Source organism: Etheostoma cragini, chromosome 1 (genome assembly GCF_013103735.1).
Source record: "Etheostoma cragini isolate CJK2018 chromosome 1, CSU_Ecrag_1.0, whole genome shotgun sequence".
Lineage (NCBI taxonomy): Eukaryota > Metazoa > Chordata > Actinopteri > Perciformes > Percidae > Etheostoma > Etheostoma cragini.
In genome coordinates this window covers 6000793-6026172 of record NC_048407.1, presented here as the reverse complement: position 1 = coordinate 6026172, position 25380 = coordinate 6000793, and the positions used below count along the sequence as shown (strand labels likewise).

At 40.9% G+C, this 25380-nt stretch overlaps 1 protein-coding gene across 2 annotated transcripts in view; it reads left to right on the top strand.

Annotated features, from left to right (window-relative positions):
• Window positions 1-25380, top strand: part of cemip (cell migration inducing hyaluronidase 1) — a 225213-nt gene that overhangs the window by 192668 nt on the left and 7165 nt on the right. For both annotated transcript variants that reach the window (XM_034867622.1, XM_034867632.1), the window contains exons 20-24: window positions 2236-2391; window positions 10811-10991; window positions 13423-13638; window positions 14866-15077; window positions 21875-22060. In XM_034867622.1, the coding sequence (XP_034723513.1) occupies window positions 2236-2391; window positions 10811-10991; window positions 13423-13638; window positions 14866-15077; window positions 21875-22060 (951 nt within the window). The remainder of the gene's footprint in view (window positions 1-2235; window positions 2392-10810; window positions 10992-13422; window positions 13639-14865; window positions 15078-21874; window positions 22061-25380) is intronic.

The following is a 25380-nucleotide window of genomic DNA, read 5'->3' as shown; positions in this document are numbered from 1 at the left end:
GTATGTGGAAACAGCAGCACTTTTTTAAGGGTAAAAATTTAGGCGAGAAAAACATATATTTTCAAGTGTTACTTAAGAGGTTTTAAACCTACATCCCAACCCAGAGCTTCAAAAAGTGAGGCCAAAAGTCCCAACCAAGCGCGTCTGGATGTGATGCTAAAGGACATGAAGTTAGATGGGTTGCCATATAACAACCACCAGGAAAGCGGGGCAAACATGGCAGACTTTTCAGCACTGAACATTTTGAACTTGCCAGGGCTCGTGTTGTTCCTGGTGTTTTGGGCGCTGTTGCTTCCTACTGCTCTCTTCTATTTCCGGGTCAGAAACCATGGCAGCTGAGTGGGGAGGAGCAGTTAGAACCTATGGTGCATGTGCAGACGTGTACCCTGAGCTTACCCAGGTTAATGCATATGCAGTACATACACAAATATCCCGGTTACCAAAGGAGTTTTCTAGGTATGTTGATCAAGGTATGGGAAATCTGATTTTAGCTGGGGTAAGGTGTTTAGATGGCATTTAAGAATTAGATCAAGACTAAGTCAGAAGTGAAAACAAGGAAGCATTGACATACTTATTCATCTTTTTTTTTTTAAGACTAGTTTTGGGGGATTTTCCCTTTATTGTGTAGAGACAGGGAATAGACATGAGAGGGGGAGAGAAATGGGGGATGACCCTCTGCAAAGGGCCACAGGTCGGATTCAAATCCGGGATGCTGCAGGACTCCGCCTACATGGGGCAAACGCTCTTACTGGGTGAGATAGAGGCCGTCCTATATTTATTCATCTTTAAGAATGAATTTGAAACCTCATCCTACATGGTGAAAGGTTGGAACCTTTAAAAGGAATAAAGTAGTCTGGGCCTTAATGTTAAAATAATTGTAATATCCACCTTACAAACTTTCCTAAGCTTGAACAATCCTCTGGTCATAGACCATATCTACTTTTGACCCACTAATAGAAGGCTTAGAGCTTCTTAATATGATATATTACAGACTTTTCATTGTTTTTGCTTATTCAGTGCATCCTCTATACTGTTACCATGACCACTGAAGCTCTCTTCAAGTGATGTTAGAATGAAAGAAACACACAACACACTCACACACGATACAGAATTAAACAGGTCTTGATGTGCTGTATCCACTGATAGAATGGATTAATTTGTCTTCCTTATGTGCAGCAAGTCTGTATTTATTTTTATCTTTGGCCTCCATAAAGTCTGACAGCACAGTTATAACTCGAATGGCTTTTGTGGCTTTATAGGATCTCAGCCTCTGTTAACTCATCAACACTGCTTTTTATTCTCAGTACAGTTACCTCTCTTTCTGGAACTGTGAAAACAAACAAAAACAGCCTACTTTACTCATGTGTGGTGTAATTATTTACATCACTGAATCATGCAGATGACATTCATACACATTTACACATGTACATACATACGTACATACAGGCAGACAGACAAATACCCACCTGTATTTTGTATATTAGGTGATTCATTTATACTTGGCCTCAGATGTTAGAGCTATTTTTACTCAACAAAGAAAAACAATTGAAATGTAATGTCTTGATCATGATGATTGAATAATGAACAACATTCTCACTCTGGGATCAATAAAACAGTACTGATCCACTGCTGCTACACTTCCTGCTGCTGCTGGCCTGTCCTCACTTTTAAGTGTGATTCGTGCTTCTGCATTATACACAGTGGCAAAGTATGTGGGTACGTGGAGATGTGGCTTGGTAGCGTTGCATTTCCTGGTTCTACCTCTGCATAAACCCTATAAAATCAAGGATAGGGTTAACTTTTCCTGCTACAGGTTTCCCACCGTAGTCAGAAAGCAAATGGGAGACACTTTGTTTCTCTCACTATGACTCCAGAGCTAACCCCCCACTGATATTCTCTTACAAAGATCAACGCACACGCCAATGCACAAGTATAAACTTCAGGCCACTTACATAGGCTACAGCAAAAGTTCTGCATGGAGCCTCCACAGAACCGTAAATCACGCTTAACTCTCTAGCTGCAGATAACAGGTTGATTATGTGAATATGCGCTTTTGCACTGTTATTGATATGCTTGTGATCACTGTACTGATTAGTTTTCATTAGTTCTTTGTGGACATTTAACTATGTGCACTGCGTGACACCATGTTGTGTTTTTTTACCCACAAGGTGACCTAATGGTGGGTGAAAAAGTTCATCTTGAATCTTGAAGCTATCCCTGTCTGTGTGTACGCAGCGGAGGCACATTACCCGATGATGACGGCTCACGTCAGCAGGTGAAGAACTCGCTGTTTGTGGGTGAAAGTGACAATCATGGGATGCCTCTCCCTGACAAGAGGATCTGGGGCCCCGGAGGTTCTGATCCCTCTGGCAGGACCCTGCCACGCGGCATGTAAGTGACAATTACGGCCTGTTTTAGTATGTTGTTTTGGTTTGAAAGCCAACAGACTTTGTTTTCATCAAATGAAAGCCACACCCATAATATGATAAATGATATAATGATCATCAACACACTGAAATGGAAAAAAAAGAACTGACGCTGGGAAGGCAAAGGATGCATTGTTTACCATCACTAACCGTGATCCAATGGTAAAGACAAAAAGTAAATGGTCTGCATTTATATACAACCACTTTAAGCACTTTACCACAACTCAATCAGGAGAGATGTCAAAGATTTATTGTACATGTGCATAATAAGAAATGTACTGTAATGTAGAAATGAGTCTTTGGGGATTAGACTCCATTGTTAGAAATTTTAAAGGGGTAGAGAGAGAGGGGTAGAGGAGCCTAGACACTGGTGATGGTGAAGAGGGATCTTGGAGACCAAACGTAGGACATGACTGTTGGAAAGGAACTCGGGTTGTCGTGGTTGACAATGCCCGGAGGTGGAAGGGGAGGAGGAGGGTTGCGCTGAAAAGACAGCTCTTAACAAAGAGAGAAGACATTTAATGCAGGATGTCATGCTCTGATTGGATCATGAATTTTGTGGCCAATTCTGGTTGGTTTTCTGAAAAGTAAAAGCCTCTTAACAGCTGAATAGTTTTAGGGAGATACAGCGGTGATTTAAGTTATTTTGAAGTCTTCTGAAGGAATTTACGCTGAGCTTCATATGGTAGACAAATGATTGATCCTTTATTTAACAACAGATGTGTCCTCTTTTTAAAAGTTCAACAAAAATTGCATTTTATCTTACAGTTGTTTTTTTGATTGCTAAACGACAGGGGGAAAAACTCGAACCACAGTTTACACAGCAGCACTTCATGTGGACAAAACCCAAGTTTGTTTTTTATTGCTAGTTTTCAAAACTCTACACACTTATCCCATGGCTTTAATTCAATTCAATTCAATTTCATTTATAGTACCAAATAATACAAGTTATTTGAAGACACTTTTCAGATAGAGTAGGTCTAGACCCCACACTATGATTTACAAAGACCCAACAATGAGTCACGTGCTTGGCTTGACAGAGATGGCTGGCGTTGTGTAATATGGTTCCAACACTGATATTCTATCACTTTGTGCTTGATAGCATCATTTAAAAAAAAAAAGCCAAATGCGGCGATACGGATGCCATTTCAGAGGCATTATTATAGAAACAGAAAAACCACCTCGAACCACGTTTTCTCAGATTCAGTCTCGGATTCAACAAGTGGGGATTGACATGCCCAGCTAGCATCTCTAACCCCTCTTTTGGCTCTGTCAGATCTGATTTGGACAATCTAAAAACTATCGTGGAAAGCAACTCAAGTATTCTTGATAGCCATCGCCACGCTTGTCAAGCGCTGGAGGTGTTGCTAGCAGATATGGAGGACAGAAACCAAAGATGCAACATCCGCATTGTCAGGCTGAAAGAGGGGGTTGAAGGCTCCGATGCTACTCAGTGTCTCTCGCACTCTCTGCGTAAGTGGTACCTGAAATTGGCAGATGATCAGATCGAGATTATGAGAGCCCACTATATTTACAGTTATAGCCCAAAGAAAACACCTATATGCTGGTTAGAGACAGGATAAGAACCACAATGCTTTATTACTATTATTTATCTTTATTTTGTATTTCTTTCCAAGTAATTAAGTAAATTACTACAGACAAATGAAAATATATCTATTGGAGCAAACTGCTGATTTTATAATAAAATTATATTGTATGTTATATTGTAATTTATTCAGGCTCAGATATATTTGCACTGGCAGAACCAGCAGCATTGGCCCTGCACATGTTATAAAAATAACCATTTTATTTCACAAAGTGGCAACTGAACATGAACCAAAACAGCAGAGAAGGCATTTATATACTGCAAGACATAGAAGAGCCTACTTCAGACAGAAATCAGATCAGGCGCAGCAAATGCGCTACCAGCAGTAAAGAAAATCAAAGAAGGAAAATGTCCAACCAAGCATTGTTTGAAATATGAAAGATATAATGAAAAGTATCCAGCAAGTCGCCAAATCTTAGACAGCGTATCAAGGTCACGGCAGTGACAGGATCAAAGAAAACTAAAAACTATGTCACTCGCAGATAAAGTACCTTCTTATTTAACGTGTTTCAACTAGATGCCATCATCAGTGTTCACCATTACTTAATGTTACCTCTGTGATGCCCTCCTCTGTTGCTGATGGGCTGTCAGTTCCGCTGGGGAAATGTTGGAACATGCTGCAGTAAAGCTCGTCCTTTTTACACTCTATTCCAGAAGTTGAGCTTTGTCCACCCAACTACTAACTAACCTAACAAACTAAGAAAAACTTGGCTCCACATCACGAATTGACAATGGCAATGTGTCTAGAAACAGACCTGTGACTAAACAGGATGCGTCGAACGAGAAGAACGATAATTTGAAATCAAATCAACATGTTAGCAAATGTAGCGCTTAAATCCAAAATACTAGCGGAGCTAGAAAAGCTAAGGTCAGAAAACCGGGAAGGACACAATCAGACCATATTATCCTTCAAGAATCTGGAAACTTCAATGGAAGAACTGAAAGGGGAATTGGCAAAGCTAGAGAAAAGAACTATGGAGGTTGAAGATCGTATAGGTGCTGCTGAAAACAATGGAAGAAGGTACAGGAGAACTATATGTTATCTTCTACACTGAAAGATGGACCTAACAGCTAGATGTGAAGATTTACAGAACAGAACAAGATAAAACAATCTGACAATCTATCGGAAAACTGAGGGTAGTGAGGGTGGAAAATGTACAGACATTTGTCAAGGAGCTGATTCAATCTGTCCTTAAACCTACCTGACTGCAAGCTTCTTGAAAAATGTAAATAAAAATTAATTTGGCAAAATGGGAGACACCAAATACGTCAACAAATGCTGATGGCAAGTAAAGAAAAAGAAGGCCTGGGTCTACCTAATTTTAAAATGTATTACTGGGCAGTCCAACTTAGAGCAATAGTGGCATGAGTGACCTAAGATGAAGAAACTAAATGGCTATCCATTGAACAGAATTCCTTAAAAGGGATATCAAGATCTACTCTTCCATTTCTTAGTCAGCAGGCTCAGAAAAACATCTGGGTCAAACACACATTAAAGGCTTGGAACAGTGCCTATAAGCAATTAAAGGGGTGTATAGCTCGATCAAGGGCCATGCCCATTCTTGGAAACATTGAGTTAGGACTTAGCATACAGAAGGTGGGCAGAAAAGGGGTTGGTTATTATAAATCAGTTGTTTGAGAACAACACATTGCGATCATTGTCACAACTTCAAGAAAAGTTTGACTTGCCCTCAAATGACCTGTATAGATGCCTACAAAAAATACCTACTACAGCACAAACCACACAGATGGGGATTGTCTTAAAAAAGATCCAACTGATGTTGAATGGTATCTTACACATATTTCTCAAGAAGTGGTATCAACAAAGCGTCAAGTATCACAAACATACAGGAGTCTAATGAAAGATGCATCCGACAATACCTTCTATAATAGAATTGAATGGGAATGAGAACTCAATACAATTATAGATGATATTACATGGGAAGATGTATATCTGGCGAGTCATAAAGAGATTGGAAGTCCAAGGTGGAAAGAATTTGATTGGAAGTTGAAGATGAGATTCTTTAGGACCCCTCTTAAGGTATTGATGTTTAAAAACAACACCCCCAACACTTGCTAGAGAAACTGTGGTATGGTGGGAGACAATACCCACATATTCTGGGACTGCTGTGATACAGAAGTAGTGGAAAGACTTTAAAGATGAATTTGACAAAATCTTCAAGATGGATTTCCCCTTGGATCCTTTGTTTTTCCTACTGGAGAAAATACCTGAAGACTTGCTTTCTAAAGACTAAAGCGACATGTTACATGGCAAGAAAAATGATCACTATTAATTGGATGAGGCAGACAGGTCCATACCATGGAAAATATGGCTATTTTACAGTTGAAGGTACCTTTGCTTGTGAGAAGATAGATCCCTGTCACTCTAGGCCTTGATTTAGAATAATGATTTAAACATGCTGGGATGTGCAATGGTCTATTTACCCTTCTTCTGTGTAATCAATATTGGTGTTGAATGAAGTTTAATCACAAAGTGACCCTTTTATTATTTATTTTATTTTATTTTTATTTTTTTTGTTGCTTTGACCGCTCCTTGAGAGAGTATATGTGAACTGTATTGCTAAATTTGCCTGCAATGTTAAATATAGGCAATAAAGTAAAAACATTTTTTTTAAAAAGGCAGCCCGGACATCTGCCTGTTGTTACCGGAGCAACCACCTATTTTCCAAAGGTTTTCTAATTGTTTGAGAAAATTGCCGCAGGTCAGACTCAAACCCCGGACCTCTGCCTTGAGGCATAAACTTCTACGTATACGTGCGCCTGCTCTACTATCTGAACCAACTGGCCACATTAAACATATTTTAATCAGAACTGGCTGGACAAGCCAGTGAGTAAAGTGGACGGACCAGTGCCGCCCTGGCCCATTACTGACTACGCACCTGACACACACACACTGATCCAAGAGCAGTCCTCTTAGGAAATATGCTGGCTCTGTACACGCTACAATAGTGTTTATTTAAATGGAGTCTGGTGGGTTTGGGGATGGTGATTTCATTGCCGTATCATGTTAAGAAAAATTAACTCACTCTTTAACAAATAGGTTTATTTATGTAGGAATTCTTTCCATAATGTTGTAAGACACTTAGAATAATAATCTAAGCCGGTCAGTGTCAAAAACAACACTTTTAGTGGACAGATATCAACGAGGGTTACATTGCAGCCCAGTTCTCAGCTGCCGGTTAGAGCTTTCTCGCTAAATACTGGACCAATTTCAGTAAGACACTTAGTCCAGGGTGGAAAATGTCGAAATGACCCTTTAAAGTTGTTCTATCTGTTTGTGTGTGTATGGTCCTTTTTCTCTTATGCCGGTATCTCTGTCAATGCCTCTTATTTGTTTGTGTGTTTGTCTCTGTTTCTGTGTGTCTTTTTTGTGAGCTGCAGACATCGTCGTTGCTGTTGTGTTTTTGTTGTGTCTCCCTCCTTTCTTGTATTTTCTCTCTTTGTCTTGGAGTGAAACATTTGATCGCAAGGAAAAAAAACGGAAAAGATGAAACGTGTTTTAATTTCTGTACTGGTGTTTGATGCTAGTGTTTTTACTGTTTGTGTGTTCTAAATGACAGTGTGTGTTGTCTTGGTGAGGAATGTTCGTAGTGTCTGGCTGTACTAAGCCTGTTTTGAGACGTGTGTGAAGAGTTGTGTTGTTAGGACTGAGTTTTCCAGGTGATGTGAACTGTTTAGCTCATGTGACTGTTGGTAATGAAGACTCAGTTTTGGACATGGGGTCCAGTTGTGACCACTGTTGTTTAGCAACTGGGGGGAAAAAACTTTAAGAAAAAATGAATAGAAAATCAATTATTAGAGATATAAAAACCAGTCCCACATCAAAATAACTAAATGAAAAAAAATCTTTTCAAACAAATAAACTTAAGTAGGTTACGCCCGAGGCCTCTTATTAATTGCATTAATTCCATTTTTATCTTAACCGCTTGTCATCTTTGCTCAGTTATATACATTTTTAAGCGATTCACAATTTCACCGTTGTGACCCTAGGCTATCCCTAAACATTCCCATTCACACACCAATGACGCAGCAACTTGGGGTTCAGTATCTTACCCCAGGACACTTTGACATGTAGGAAGCGGGACACGGATCAAACCACCAACCTCTTCTCCTGTGCAACGGCCGCCCACAGTACAGAGTTATAAATACACCAGAGCCCAAGCAGGGTTTGAATAGGGCCGAGCCGTGGTCATGGTTACCGGCTGAAGGTGGTTTGTTTTACACTAGCTTGCTTGTGAGACCCGCCCTACTCTGCTTCTGACTAGCTTATAGTCCTTACATAGTTCCTGCGCATGTGCAACTCCCAAGAAAAATGGAACAGAAGCGCGATGCCTCACTCACACACACAGCTGCTGTTTTTCATCAAGGAGCCAAGTGAGAACATTTGACAGCCACTTTTAAAGCCAAAGTGTTATACCCCAATATATATTTGAGGTGGAGGAGCGCTTTAATGAAGACTGGTATGTGTGAAAGCCAGACATGGTATGCTAGAAATCAGTCCAGCTCCGGCCTAGTTGGCAGAGCACAGAGGAAATGTCTAAACCACAGTATTATCACAGATTCTTTTACTGTGTGGGAAAAAAAGAACTCTGCTCAACTATGCTTCTTTGATGCAACCAGCTGAACTTGGCCACGCCATGGCACAAGTGCTCTCACGCTGTGCAGTGAGTGCTGAGCATTTGACAAAGGCCACTGGTTAGAAACCATGGCAACAAGTCAACTGTACACACATTCCTGCAGTCCAAAGACACCAGAGTTGTGAACTGTTCCATTTGTTTTTACAGCACCACCACTAGCCTGTAGGGGTGTGACCAGACACCCAGCTCACGAGACAAGATGAGACACAAGATTGGGTTCATGAGAACGAGACGATTTTAACACTATTTAAAAAAAAAAAAAAAAAAAAAAAAAACTTTGATTAAGAAATATGAATCGAAAGATAGTCTTTACTCAGAGAACCAAAGTTATAAAGTAACTATTGTAAGACAAGGAGATAACATTTATCATTGTTTAATAATATTAAAGGTAAATTGAAGGTTATCAGGGACAGGTCTGCTTGCCATCCCCAGAGTCTGAACAAAAAAGGGGGGATTTACTGTTTTTATTTTTTATTTCAATTTATCAATTTGTAGTAATTTTTAACCGTGTTTTGGTGTTTTATGTAAAGCACTTTGAATTGCATTGCTCCTGAACTGTGCTACATTAATAATGTTGTTTTGCCTTGTCTTAAAAGTGAAGTTAGGTTTACTTTCTGCTTTTTTGACTCATTAAAAAAAAAAAGAAAAAAAAAAGAGAGTGATCTGTGTGCGTCAGCGCCACACTCAACTGCACGCTGCAGTCAGCACAATTTCTGAAATTGGGCCAGTATCAAGCAGGGTGGCTCAGCACTGCTGCAATGCAGCAAGTAGGCACTGTAGAGTTTGATCCCCACCTTTCTGTGGGGAGTTTTTACCGTGTTTGCGTGGGTTTCCTCTGGTTTTTGTATGATGTGTGATTAGGTTTGATGAAAGAAATTCATTGAAGGTGTTGGCCAGAAAAGTTCTGACTCCACTTATCTACACCCTCTAATGTTGTGGAGACTTGTGATACCAGAACTCAATGATTAAATCTGAGACGATAATTCAAAGTTGAACAAATTTGAGTCCAGCAGTTAAGTTACAACACATGTATACCCACATTTGCGTGTGTGTGTGTGTGTGTGTGTGTGTGTGTGTTTGTCTGGGCTGCAGATAAAAGTTTACGTAAAATTATTAACCCCGTCTAACCGAATTTCTAATCTTTAATCTTCTTCCTTTACGGCGTCATCCTCCAGTCTCCTGGCAGATTCTTCAGTTCCCACACACACACACACACACACACAAACACACACACACACATACACACACTGATCCAAGAGCAATCCCGTAACGTTCCACCTCTCCGTCTGGTACAGAAAAACATTTTCTAACATACACTCACATTCCTGAGCTATAAGGTAATCAAAGCTTAAGCGAACTGTCTGTGTGTCTGAGTATATACATTGTACAGGGAATACAAATGTGTTTTTTCTGGAAATTGTAACCACGTCTAATTACTACACACAACTTATAGCAATGAGTAACACCATATATTCATAGACTTTAATTCTGAGAAAAACACAGATTAGATTATAGATTATAGTATTTCTACAGTGACAAAGATTTCTTCTTAGGAAATATGCTGACTTTATACACACTAAAAATACTGTTTCTTTAATGGAGTCTGGTGGGTTTGGTGATGGTGATTTCATTGCTGTTTCATATTAAACAAATATGATCTTGCTTTTTAACAAATAGGTCTAGCTCTGTTTGGATATCTCTTTCCATAATGTTGTCAGACACTTAGAATTATAATCTGAGCCTGTGGACGGAAATTGACGAGAGTTCCATTGCAGCCCGGTTCTCAGCTGCCACTTACAGCTTTCTTGCGTAATACTGGACCAATTTCAAAGATTTCTGTTCACATTAGTCACTAGAAACTTACTCCAGGTTGTAAAATGCTGAAATTACCCTTTAAAGTTTTTCCAATCTATCATTTTATCTAACTATAAAGCATGGAATCTCTGTCTGTGTGTCTGTATAATGTCCAAGTGAAAAATAATAGTACATAAGGTGAGACTTGAACCCTGGTGTTAAAGCATGAAACACTTACTTACTGTGTACTCTGTGTGTGTGGGTGCATGTGTGTGTGTGTCGGTGTGTGTGTGTGTGTGTGTGTCTTTCTCTCTGTTTGCCTGCAGTGATTTTCCTATACGGGGCATGCAGATCTATGATGGACCCATCAACATGCAGAACTGTACATTCCGGAAATACACAGCGCTGGATGGACGGCACACCAGCGCCTTAGGCTTTAGGCTCAACAACTCGTGGCAGAGCTGCCCCAACAACAACGTCACCGACATAATCTTTGACCACGTACCTGTGAGTCGGCTTCTGTGTGAAATTCACAACATCTGCACTGATGAAACCGGAGACATTGGTGGAACACAAACATTGCGGAAGTTTAAGCGTCTTTAGCTTCTGCCCTTTGACGTATTTTCCAGTGAAACGGAGTATTTGAGCGGTGTACGTTTACAGGAGGGATTTAAATGATACATACACAAGTCCAACTAATTTATTAGTTTGTAGAGAACACCCAAGAAGTTGAGGGGAAAACCCAACTCTCATCCAGGAAACGGTTGTTTGTTTTCTGTGTGATTTCATTGTTAGTGGGTAAACCTGAAATTACTCATCCAATGCTTTTTCCTAACATCTGCATTTCAAAAATCCAGACTGCTGCTATAGCGCCACCGGAAATTAATTCCGTTATATAGCTCCTTTTTGGACCACTGGGCCACGTTTGGTGCCTTTTCATTCATGGGAAGGACAACACTTTTTGAAAAGTGAAAAGCAGTAGTAATTGAAAGCTGCAAGCAGTGTCCTCAGCAGGGCCCTCGCTTCTCTGCGTAAATCGGGGTTACTGGCGGACGCCGCTCCTTGCGACCATGCATTAGCGCGGCACTCAGACACATTGTCACCAATGAAAAGGGAACTCCCCGCTGAGTTCAATGATACCTCACACAAGACACTACATCATAGAGTTCCTTAGCTGCCAAAGCATGGAGGGGAGGTCAGACCTTTACCAATCAAATGAAACTCTCTGCTGAGTTCAATGATACCTTACACAAGACTCTACCTTAAATGGGTCAGCAGTTCTGAAAGGGGGTGTGTTCCGACTAAGTGGGCGTGGTTAAGCACAGGGGGCATGTCAGAACATCACCAATGAAAAAGGAACTCTCTGCTGAGTTCACTGACACCTCACACAAGATTCTACCTGTAACAGTTCAAATGGTATGAAAGGTGCGTGACCCGAGTAAGTGGGCGTGGTTACATTATATGGGGCGGCTCAGTATCACATGTACACCTAACAAGCTTCATGTAAATTGGATGATGTTTGTCATAAAAAGGCTGATTTCCTGTTGCCATTGGAGGATGCCATGAACAAAAGTCAATTTTGGCTTATAGATTTCCTCAGGCCTGGACACCTTGTGAGAAATTTTGGCCAAATTGGACTATCTACACTAAAGCTACAACAACTTCTTTGCTCTAAAAAAAAAAAAATTGTTATCATTACGGTCTTTACATGACGCAGACCGAATTTGAGGTTGAAGACTTTTAGGTCTATTTCCTGTTGCCACTTGGGGGCGCTATGACTTTGAGGAAATATCGGCCTTTAGATGCCGCCAGGGTTGGACTCTTGTGAATCCAGAAACGTTTCAAGTCAATGTACACTCAAGGTACACCCACTTCCTGGCTAAATGCACAAAATGGACGCCAATTCTTATGCATACCAAAGTTCCAAATGACATGGTTCAACAGTCTTGTTTTGTACGTATTTGACAAAGAATTAAATTTGAATGTCAATTGCTAAAATTTGGTTAGAGCAATAAATAAATGGGATGAGCTGTCCTCACCACCAGATGTCCCATTTACAGTAAAACGACATAAATTAAAATCAGATTAAGACACTTGTTTAGGGAACATTTGAATTCAAAAGAGGGAGCTTTAACAACCTTGTTTCGGTAGGTTGGCAAAATTAGTCATCTGTGTCAATCTCATTTGCGTCAGTGAGCAATCAGCATGCAGTATACTTCTCCCAAGATCTAAGAATGCTGCTGATTGGCTGTCTAATGTAACGTCAAGACAGGCAGAAAAAACTCTACGGGACACAGAGACAGGACTCACATAGTAGCTGGAAAATAAATTAACCCTTGTGTTGTCTTCCCGTCGACCATGAACTTGTTGTACGTTCGGATCAAAATAGAGTGTGTTTGGTGCCTTTTCCAACGTTTTTGTTGCAATTTTCGATCTCTTCGGCGCTTTAAAAAATCTTTTTGTCACGTATTTCAATGCTTTTTTCATTCATGGTAAATAACCTAATCTTTAAGACAATGTTCACATTTTTTTGTTAGAACAAAGCAGAAATATTTTGACTTATAGTTAAGATCCATGGATGTTGAGTGAATCACAGGCTGGTATGTGTCAAAGTTCAGTCAGGATACTGTTTTTAAAACCATTTGAACCTTTTTCCAAATGCTGTGAACTGACTAAAACACCAAAAAAGGCAATGAAAGTAATCATTAAATGTACCTGTGTATGGGTTATAGTATTGATATAGAAAAAAGTATTAAGTATCAAAGTCATGGTATCGGTTGATACCTGTTTAGAACATTTTTCAATGATATCCAGCACTTTGTTTCAGAGGCCTCGCCACCTCGACGAGAGAGGTACAGTACAGTTGGACGTATAGTTTGGGATATGATCATGGAGTGAATAGCCACTCTGAACAGCTGACTCCCTCTCTCTACCGTAGATCACGTCTCGGGTGTTCTTCGGGGAGCCGGGGCCCTGGTTTAATAAGATGCAGATGGACGGAGACAAGACGACCATCTTCCACGACGTGGACGGCTCAGTCAGCGAGTATCCCGGAGCCTTCCTGGTCAAAGAGGACAACTGGCTGCTCCGGCACCCTGACTGCATCGACGTGCCCGACTGGAAAGCTGCAATCTGCAGCGGCCGTTACGCACAGGTGGCTCCCACATCCCTCATCACAAACGAGCTGGAAAAATTCCAAATGTTTATTTTATGAATTACTTTTTAATACAAATTCAAGATTTGAATCATTTCCGGGATACATCTTTTGATTATATATCACTTATAAATAATATATATATATATATGGACCAAGATAATGTATTAACACATACACACAGCCTATGAAGTAAACCACACACTTTTATTATAACACATTTTTCTAACTGTACCCCCCGTCATTTTTGTTGCTATGAACATTTACTGTACAACAAGTGCCAACAACTAACAATGAAATACTAATAAAAAAATTATCGTCTGACCAATAATCACTTATGTATTTACAATTTGGCATATCTAAACAACATCAACAATTACCAGTCCTACCCAATAGGACCTTATAGCAGGTAATGTTAGCAATTAATTGCGGTTAAACGAAGAGAAACCGCGATTATGTAAACAAATTGACAATTACACAATTATTTGGCGTTGGCTGATTACATGCATTTTCCACTGAGTGATTTGAACAAGATAAGCGTGTTGAATTGCTAATGAATTAAACGGTTCATAAGTAAGATAGACATTTGTGTCATTTCCTCTTTAAAATGTTTAGTAACTGCCAACATTGGTCTGTGGAAAAAAGAGTTGTTCTGTTGGAAGGGCTAACTTGCAACATCTCCGCCCCTATTTGACCATGGACCAGAAACTAATACAATAAATACAATGATGGACACTTACTTACTGACTTTTAATGAACCTTAAATCCATAGCAATCCAAAATGCACAAAAAAATAAAATATGTCTGCACACTTATGCTGAACTTGAAACACTCATTTGAGTCATGTGTTAATGTTTTTGTAAAAAAAAGAATCTTACTCTTTAACAAAAGGTTGAAAAAAGGTTTTAAAAAAAGCCTGAGCCTCTCAGTGGAAAACATTAGCTCTTTTGTGAAAGTAAATACAAGCTGCACAACTTATTACCATACATTGTACAAAGTAGCTTGTTTTGCTGACTGCCGACTGCAGCGGGGTTGTTTAATACTGGAACAACGTCAAAGACTGTTGTTCCCATCAGTCACTTTGACACAAAACATAGGAAAACAGGGTCCAGGTTGAAACAAAAAAACGGGAGTCACCCTTGAGAAGAAATGATATTGATATTGGATAAGCCTTTTTTGTCCAAATATTTGAATCAGCCTTCTAACTCTGTGGTGGGTTTTCTTCAGATCTACATCCAGACCCGTAACCCTGCCAATCTGAACATGCACATAGTGAAGGACGAGTACCCGGACCGGCCCCTGACACTGGAGGGTGCCCTGGGGAAGAAGAAGCACTACCAACAGTTCCAGCCGGTGATCACACTGGCCAAAGGCTACACCATCCACTGGGACCAGGTGTCGCCGGCTGAGGTCACCATCTGGCTCATCAACTTCAACAAGTTAGTACCACACATGACCCCCACACACACAACGCATGTTTACTGCAGGTACCATGTGGCAGAGAGGGCAAAAGTACTCACTACCTGTACTCAAGTAGAAGTACAGATAATTGTGTTAAAAAAATACTCTGGTAAAAGTAGAAGTGCTGATTTAACTTCTTTACTCACGTACATGGAAATGGAAAAAAAGGCTCTTTATATGTCATTGCCTACATTTTGAAATGGCTGTCTGCCATTAGGCCTAGAACATATAGTAGCTTATTTATCCCAGAGACTGGGACTTCAGGTTAATAAGATTCTGACTGAGTAGAAGATATGAATTCAGTTGTGATTTTGTGAGAAGTCTGTGTATATTCCCATCCAACTAGATTTAATTTGGTATCGATGACACAAAAATAATAACTAACTCCAGTGAACTTATTTGAAATTTAGTTAAGACTAGATTAGGACTGGATTTAGAGCTGATTCTGGGCTCCAACTTTGGCCCAGGTATGTCTGTTAAAACACAGATGGAGATAACTTTTCTCTGTTGATGCTTTAGTACAATCAAGCAACAGTACAAACATGGGGGGGGGGTAGCTCTGCAATGCTGGGTTTGTGGGGTAATAAAAGAAATAAATAACATTGTAAAGACTACCATACACAATGCATAGGAATCATATATGCTAGTAACTAATAACAATAAAACCACTATTAATTACATTATCTTAATGAGCAGGACGTTCAACAATCTCTATTATATCAAATCAACAGCCAGGTGTAACCAAGCTAACAGGTGTAACCTAGGTAACAGATGTAACCTAGGTAACAGGTGAAGAACACAAACAAGCTAACTTTTAAATTTGCAAGAACTATAGACCGATACAACAATGTTAACATACAATACAATACAAATGTGAATTGCAGTTCTCAACTGATACACACAATCTCAACTGATTGGCCTCCGGACAGCTAGTTTCTTTTTCTTTTCTCTCACTTTTTACTCTGTGTGGCGTGCGAGCGCGCTCGCGTTCAGTAGCGCATGTCTGCGCTATTCTCTGACACACACTCACAATCACACCTGATAGACAACATTTAGTACAAAACTAAAGTAACGAGCTACTTTTGTAAAATGGAAGGAGTAGAAAGTACCAATATTAGTGTTTATTAGATACAGTGTCCAACATCTTCTAAATGCACAAGTCTTTATACCTGTTCTGAAAGGCCCCACCTGAACAAAGTTCAAACCATGCTTTTGCTCACACCTCCACACACCTGGCCAATCACTGCGCAATGTGGACGGCTGGTTCCAGAATGTTGTGTCCTGATGACATAACCCTTCAGAAAGGGTTGAACTGCCATCCAGCTAATTAAAGTTAGACAGAGGGAAGACATTAACGGAACTGTGTCCACACTCTGACACTTTTTAGCTAACATTCTATCACATTATCTGTCAGACACTTTACAAACAGAGTAAGTCTAGACCACACTCTAAAATTTACCCCAACAGTCCTAGTAATTCTCCCAAGAGCAAGCATTTAGTGGTGAGGAAAAACACCCTTCAAGAAAAAATACGTCAGATGGACCCAAGAGGTGTCTGACGGTGCCGAGTACTGCATATATACAACTCCCTACAATGATGGAAGAGAAGTGAGCTGCATCACTCTGTAGCTTAAACAGAGAGCTCAACACAGAGTGAAAGGAGGAGCTTCAGCAATTTGCAATATGACAAGAATATGGTGTTTTTGGAAAATTAAACCATGTAAACCTATTCTGGTACAACCTATAAATTCAATTATGAACCTAAAAATGACTTGAATATGAGGTCTTCAAGGATGTCAAACTAAAATATAACTTCTTAGCTTTCTAACGGTATTTTGTTTTAACTATTATACTACTACTATACTACTAACTATTATACTTAGTGCAACAGGTAGCTGACAATGGTGAATTAGCCGAGTTCTACCCTTGGCCTTACTCGCACCCCCCTATCGCTGTAAACACTCACTGAGCGCTGCTGGTTTTAAGGGGCTCAGGAAAAGCACCAAGAAAAGACAGGAAACTGCGTCAGACCGACCAGACATGGCCAATAGTTGCAAACGGTGTTGTGAATGGTGACACTGGATGTTGGCTGACAGGGTTAACACACTGATCCCTCCACACTTGGTAAATGACAGGGCGGCTCCCAAATGTCATGGTGAGTGAAGTAAAGTGGTCATTCCTTCACTCCTGCTTTTGACCAAGATACACCACAGAAATGGGGGAGCCTCATTTTGTGTTCCTCCCTTCCACTGGTGGAATGTTACTAAGTACATTACTCAAGTACTGTACTTGAATACAAATGTTGAGTTACTTGTGCTTTACTTGAGTCTTTTCTTGTCATGCCACTTTCTACTTCTCCTCATTTCAGAGTCCAGCTGAAATGATTTGACAAATAAACACAGAACTGTTTGGATCGTTTCCACTTTCCAAAATGTGAGGATTTTTCTGAGTACTTTTAAGAAAGATAAGAAAAACTGTATTGTCGGTCAAGAGTTAAAGAGATTTGTCTTTGAAAGGGCAGGCTGAAATGTAAAAAATGTTGCAAACGTGCCAAAAAGAAGCCTGAATGGAGCTGCTGGGTGTTGTCAATGTAATGCTTTGGAGATGGCAGTGGGGATGAATGATTTTTAAAATATATGTTTACTTTCAAGTACATTTCCTAATAACACTTAAACACTTCTGCTCAAGTAACATTTTCAATGCAGGACTTTTACAGGATCTGATTACTTCTCCCACTGCTGCTCCCTTCAGATAGTGGTTACAGTGTGGCCTTCAGCTATGTAAACTGCATAGAATATTTTTTAAGTATGTAAGCTTTTCCCCATGGCCTGAGTTCACCCTGACAGATTAGAGCCCAAACAGGATGTTTCCATTGATGGTGCATACAATGTATGGTGTACTGTGCACTCTGTACTCTCAACTCAACTGTACTGCTCAATTGGTCAGTATCCATACGTAGACTTTTGCACAGGTATAACTTCATTAGTGGCCGGGTTAGCTAAGTTGGTAAAGCAGGCGCACATATATAGATTATATACATACGGGTTTACTCTTTGACGCAGCGGCCCTTTGCTGTATGTCATTTCCCCCCCCTCTCCCCTTCCATGTCTTCATCTGTACTGTAAAAACAACTTAATCTACAAATCCATGCTTGGGTTGCTGCCAACATATCTATCCAGTTACATGTCAACAGCAAGCACTGCAGCCCCAGCCGACGCTCCCAGGCATTCAATACCTTCGACGTCCCATCAGTTCATACAATTCAATTATATTTTATTAATAGTATCAAATCATAACAAGTTATCTCACAACACTTTACACCACAGTAATTTACAGAGATCCAACAGTTCAAATATTTCCACCAAGATCAAGCATTTAGTGCGACAGTGGCGAGGAAAAACTCGACCCAGGCTCTTGGTAGGTGGTTGTCTGACGGTGCCGGTTGGGGGTGTGATGAAAAGTGGCAATTATAGTTACGATAAAGATAATGGAACTATGACTAGAACTTGTAGTTGTGGTATTTCATGGCGTAGCAGGGCATTGCAGGCCATTATAGGGTGTAGCAGGGCACTGGAGGCCGTTACAGGGCGTAGCAGGGCACTGGAGGCTGTTACAGGGTCAAGCAGGGCACTGTAGGCCGTTACAGGGTGTAGCAGGGCACTGCAGGCCGTTACAGGGCGTAGCAGGGCACTGCAGGCCGTTACAGGGTGTAGCAGGGCACTGCAAGCGTTACAGGTTGTAGCAGTGCACTGCAGGCCGTTACAGGGTGTAGCAGGGCACTGCAGGCCGTTACAGGGCGTAGCAGGGCACTGCAGGCCGTTACAGGTTGTAGCAGGGCACTGCAGAACGTAGCATGGCGTAACAAGATGTAACAGGGCACTGCAGAGCATAGCAAGGCATTACAAGGTGTGGCAGGGCACTGCAGGGCGTAGATGGGTGTAGCAGGGCACTGCAGGCCGTTACAGGGTGTAGCAGGGCACTTCAGGCCGTTTCAGGGCGTAGCAGGGCACTCCAGGCCGTTTCAGGGCGTAGCAGGGCACTGCAGGCCTTTACAGGGTGTAGCAGGGCACTGCAGGCCGTTACAGGGTGTAGCAGGGCACTGCAGAACGTAGCATGGCGTAACAAGGTGTAGCACAGCACTGCAGAGCATAGCAAGGAAATACAAGGTGTGGCAGGGCACTGCAGGGCGTAGATTGGTGTAGCAGGGCACTGCAGGCCGTTACAGGGCGTAGCAGGGCACTGCAGGCCGTTACAGGGCGTAGCAGGGCACTGCAGGCCGTTACAGCTCCCCAGAGCCATCTTAGTAACAGTCATTTCTGGGACGTGGATGCAAACAGATGGAAAGAGAGGACAGACGAGCTCAGTGTGTCAAAGGAAGTCCCCCGGCAGTCTAGAACCATAACAACATAACTAAGAGCTGTTCCAAGGCAAACCTGAGCCAGCTTTATGAGGGTTGGTAACTTAATCTGACAACTATGAAGAGAAGCAGAGAAGAGAGTACAGAGCTTGGCAAAAAAGCTTTCTCTTATTCTGAACCCTTAACCTGGAATAAACTGCAGCAGGAGCTAAAGCTTCCCAGCTTGTTCCCCCTAGGGGATTTTAAACTCCTTTGAAGGGCACTGGGAAAAAAGGGCACACTTGTTTGTTGTTTAACCCTTGTCTTCTCTTCGAACATGCACTTGTATACACATATATGTATATACATATATAAGGCAAACACACACATATATTGCGCTACTTTAAGACTTTTGTAAACTCACTCCAGGCACCAAAACAATGGAGTGTAGGTTTGTTATCACGAAATTTGAGAAATATTTCTGCTTAGGCACCAAATTATCTCTATATACATTGCTGTGGTACAATTTTGGAAGTCACTTTTCAGAAAGCTGAGTTTGTTCTGAACATTTTTATATGAAACACATTAGGATTAGGTTATATGCAAAAACCCTGAACAGGGGAATTTAAGAACCTACAGTATGTATAAGATAATTCTTGCTATCAAGTATTGCTATAAATAAAATTGAATCTAAAAGGGCCTTCAGACCTCAGTGGGTTAAGTCTACTTGGTACCTTTGTTTAAATATTGTATTTACTATTTGGTAAATATTATTTATACTTTTGTTTGATTTCTGTAACTGGTGTTGTGTATTGTTCCAAACAGGTCTCTCTTGAGAATGAGACCCTGTCTCATTGACATTACCTGTATAAATAAAGATTAAATACAAATAAACCAACGGCTCCATCTACAGTTCACAGAGGTGTACTGCTTATGAGGCTGTCTCTCTGCAGAAAGAGTTGAATTATGGCTTGTTTTTATTACACTATATAAGACAACAGCTGCTGTGTGTGTTTTAATGGGCCATTATTCCCTGCCTCATATAGCATGATATATTAAAAAGCAGCTTCCTTCTGCTCATTTGAAGCTTTGATGGAGGAGCTTGTATAGCAGACTCAGTAAAAAGTTGTTGAGTACATTATGGTATTTTAAAATTCCCTATCTTGTTAAGGAATTGTTGACTCTGGGGCAGCTTATGTAGTAGATTTTAATTTTAATCATATTGAACGGTAAGGTTTGATCCCGATTCATCTTATTCTGGAGCATATTCTTGGGCTTCATATTTGTATAATCAATTACTTGAGCAGTTATTTTTTTATTACTGCTTAATTATTCTTTTAGTCTATAAAATGTCAAACTAGTGGGAACGCCTTGGAATTGCCCTCCACTTTTCGTCCCTCTGTCTCTCTCTCTCTCTCCATGCGCTCAGACACACCAACCGTTCTCACTCCCAACACGTCAAATACGGACGTACGGAAAACGGAGTGGCTGTCTGCGTCTAAACCGGGGAGAGCAGCAGCTAGACGTGGTTTAGAGATTAGTATGGAAGGTGGTCCTGGTCGAGGTGTTGGATGGGTCAAATACAGGACTCTTACCCAGGAGACTGGGGTTCATGTCCTGCGTGTGTCCTTCACCGTCCTGTTATTGCTGTGTGTCAGGGGAGACGCTTTCTTCTTTAACCGGCCCGTTATTTCTGCGAGTCATGGAACCGTAAGCCCACCCAAGAGCTTTCCCTTCACCTAACAGCGTCAAAAGGGACGCCAATAGTCCCAACCAAGCGTGTGTTATATGACGCTTAAGGTCTCCTGATGGACACCATGGACACCTGACGAAGCGTCCATATTTTACGAGATAGGAGTGAGAATGTGTTGGACACACACACTCACAGTCAGGAGCCGATTCTCTGTACACGGTCCGGTTCTGGTGGTTGATTAACGCAGAGTTTTGCTGATGGCTCTCATGACGGGCCAGATTATGTTGCACACAGCATCAGTCCATAAGACAAATGTCTGATTACTGAATCTGCCACATCTGTCAGGTGAATGTGTGAAATAATAGTAGTAGGCTATGCACTGTGGTTGCTAAGTTTTGGGGTGCAAGGGTTCTGGAGAAACCTTCAAGCAGCAATACCACAGGCCAAGCTATCGGCCCATTCAGCCCACTGTAGTAGTAAAAGGCCTCACTGGGAGAAGCTTAAGTCAGAGTAAGTTTTCTATTTTTTTTCATATATTACTTAAATATTTGTCAACATTGTTAGCAGTTAGTTTTCTGTCTTATCTATAATTGAACTCATTTGTTCAGCTCTATTTACAGTTCCTGTGATATTCACCTGATTAGATAACGGTAGAATAGAATCCTGTGTTTGTTGTTACTGTGGCTGTGAGAACAAGGTCTGCTGTGAGACTAAGGTATCTACATTGCTCTATTTGTTGTGTTTCAGAAATGACTGGATCAACGTGGGCATCTGCTACCCACAAGGCACCACTTTCACTGTCATCTCCGACTTACACAACCGCCTGACCAAGCAAACCCGCAAGACAGGCGTCTTCACCCGGACCTCGCAGAGGGACAAGATCCAGCACTCACACCTGGCCAGAGGATCCTACTACTGGGAGGAAGACACCGGGTCAGACGAACACACACACAGACACACACAGACACACACGTGTTACTTAAGTGGATGCTTCATTTTGATAACTGTTACTCAATAATAATAATAAAGTATTTAAATACGTTATAACTTGCTTGCATTGTAGATGCATGACTTTGTATCCATGAGGCACCCCATACTGTTTCAGTTGCTCCTGAAGGGACAGGTTGACTTAAAGTGTGCTTTTGCCTAAATAATGTCTGCTCCATATCGACATACTTATTGATATTCCTATCATGTTGTCACTCTTAGTGTGTGATACATAAACTGTCTGATGACAACGGGCACGTAATTGCCGTTTAAATTACCGGATTAATTTGCTAGATAAAAGAATAATTATAATTCCTTCAGTTTCAATAGGGTCCTAATTAATGCAGGTAGATTTGTTTTATTTCAAACCATGCACATGTCTGAACATCTGACCTGAATAAGTAATTTCGCTACAAAACAATGCAGACTGATGTAAATGTGCGTGACTGTAGAGTCTAACCATGAGTGTGATATTGAGAGACTCATGTGTGGTATGAATACTGATCAGATTACTCTACTGATAGGTGTGAAGGAGTTGGAGATGTTTGGCTCAGTTGGCCAAATCAGTTGGCCAAAGAACAATATTATTGGTGCTTAAAAGGGGGCCGAGAGAAACAATATGGGCCGCTGTTTACAATTAAGGGGCCGCATGGCTGTGCCAAAGACCAAACGGCCCATGAGGGCCCACGGCCCCTCTGGCATCTGCCCAAACTCCAGAATACCAGTCCGTCACTGGTCCGAGTCCGATTTAATAAAACATTATCAGACCCATGTATCACCTTGAAGGCAGTTTAATTTTGACAGAGTAGCTCTCAAATTTCTCTACATGCAATCTGTTGCTGATTTTAATTACCAACCCAATGATCTGTAATCTGAACAGATTTAGTCTCTCTGACTTCTAAAGGTAACTATCAGCCACACTATGTGTTCTGTACAGATTAAGCATTTAAATCAGACAAATAGCAGTTAAAAGTCCTCCTATTCAAAAACAATAAAAAGGTTTGTATAAAACATCATCATATGGAGTCAATTCTGAACCAATCAGCTGTTAAATCAGTTGAGAGGCAGGCGTTTCCCAGCATGCTCTGGGGCCCCCTAGGTCTTGCCTGCGGGTCTTGCCCGCGTCTCAGACCTGCGCCTTGATCTTGTAAGATTATCGTTATCTACGTGCGTATGACGTCAGAGCAAGTCGGGATGAAGTCGGACACAAATCTAACCGGCATGTGTTGGGCGGCGATCGCCGGTAAAAGATTCTGCTCAGAACTGGCTCATCTCCAACGAGACTAATGTTTTTCTTATAAGTTGTACAAATCAAACATGCTTATGAGCCAATCGGTTCCCGGGGGGCGGTGATAGACATTTAAACCCAATGATGCCTCTGCATTCAATGTGGACCACGGTTTTGATCGACAGTTGAATAGCCAGTTGCAATTCAATTCAATGTTACGAGACACTCCTACCGTTTTAGCCAATAAGGAGACGATTAAAACAATACCATGCACTAAAGTGCGTATATATTATATACTAAATGTTATATTATAACCCTGTGTAACAGGGTTATAATATAACATATAATATAGCACACCCTGAACACTTTAAAATTACTTACTTCTATATATTTATATATATAGCTATTTCAAAGCATGTGTGTGTATATGTTTGTCTTTGAGAAGTTTTGTATTTTTCACATCTTTTTCTGTAGTAAGTTGAGACATGTGACTCTGGTCTTGTGTTGTCTGTATCACACCTAGATGTGTTTACAGCAGTGTGTTTTAGTCGGTTTACAGATGTATGACTTGGACAGAAGAAAACCTCAAATGTAGCCTCTGTAACTCTGTGTGAGGAAGGCCTAGAATCACCAATTACTTTGGGAAGCCGTTTAGACCAAAAAGCATACAGACACACCAACCCGCGCTTACTCCGAATGCGTCCGGTTGAGCTAATCGGCCAAATCTCGCGAAGATCCCGGGTGTTTATAGGGGCACCAATTTTTGACAACCACACCACTCCCAAGCTTAAACGGGAATTCAGATGAAAGAGTTTAATATTCTGCACATTGCTGCAAATTTTAAGAGCTTTTGTGCATCCTAAAGTCCTCAAGTGTTCGTAAAATGAAGAATTTCACACAAAAATCAAGATGGCCAACTTCCTGTCAAAAAAATGTTCCAGGGACTTCAAAATGATACCTATGTTTCCTCAAAATTTGGTTTATTAACTTTTAATTTTTTCTTTATTTTTTTTCATAACTGTGAAGACTGTTAGGGGGGCGCTATGGCAACACTCAAACCCAATCACTACAGAACTTTGTGGGTTTTGCCTCTCGTGTGCAAATTTTCGTGAGTTGGCCAGCATGCTAAGCCCCTCACAAAAGCGAGTGATGTCGCAGAATAATAATCCTTACAAAAACAAGTGGTTTCTTCGCACTTTTAGTTCAAGGCACCATTGAGGGTAGCAGGGCGTCGAGCAGGACCACAGCAACAGCTAAATCAGCTAAAAAGTGGCAGCAACGTGGTTACAAAATATACACAGAGACCTTTCCAGGTAAATACATAAGCACACTTTCACTCATCATATTCAAACAATCATAAATAACCTGCGTCTTAAATCAACTTAAAACAGTGACATACAGACTGCCTTTCTGCAAGGTCCTTTAAAAAGCCTTTAAAAGAATAAAGTGAGGACAACTCCTTCAGCTGATTCCATGCAGATGTTGCTGCAAAATCAAAAGCCTTTTTACCAAAGTCAGCGCGGGCTTTAGGGACCTTCAATAAAAACAGATCCTGTGAGTGCAGGGGATGTCCCTGCAGACCTCGGGAGGATGTAAGTGTTCAGATAAGGAGGAAGAAGTCCTAATACTGCCTTATAAATAAACAGATGCCAGTGCATCCAACGCCAAATGGAGAGGGAGAATCACCCGATCCGAGAATACAACAAACAGGGATGAGTGAGAGATTTTAAGTTTGTTGTGAATCTCAAGGCTCCATGAAACACAGTGTCCAAAGCATGAAGACACTGGGAGGTCCAATGCATGTATAAAATATCACCATTTTCTCAAATAGGAATGACTGATAACCAGCTTGACTTTTTCGCATAAGGAAATCATCATCTCAGAATAACGAAACAACATCATAATTATGAAGATTTATGTGATAAGGCCTCCATTTTCTTTGTCTTTGGTGAATGCCATGAGCCTCTGTAGGCAGATGAACTAAAAGGTGAGCAGGTTCAAAGTGCTGAATGTGTATGTGTGTATGGTGTCTAACGTG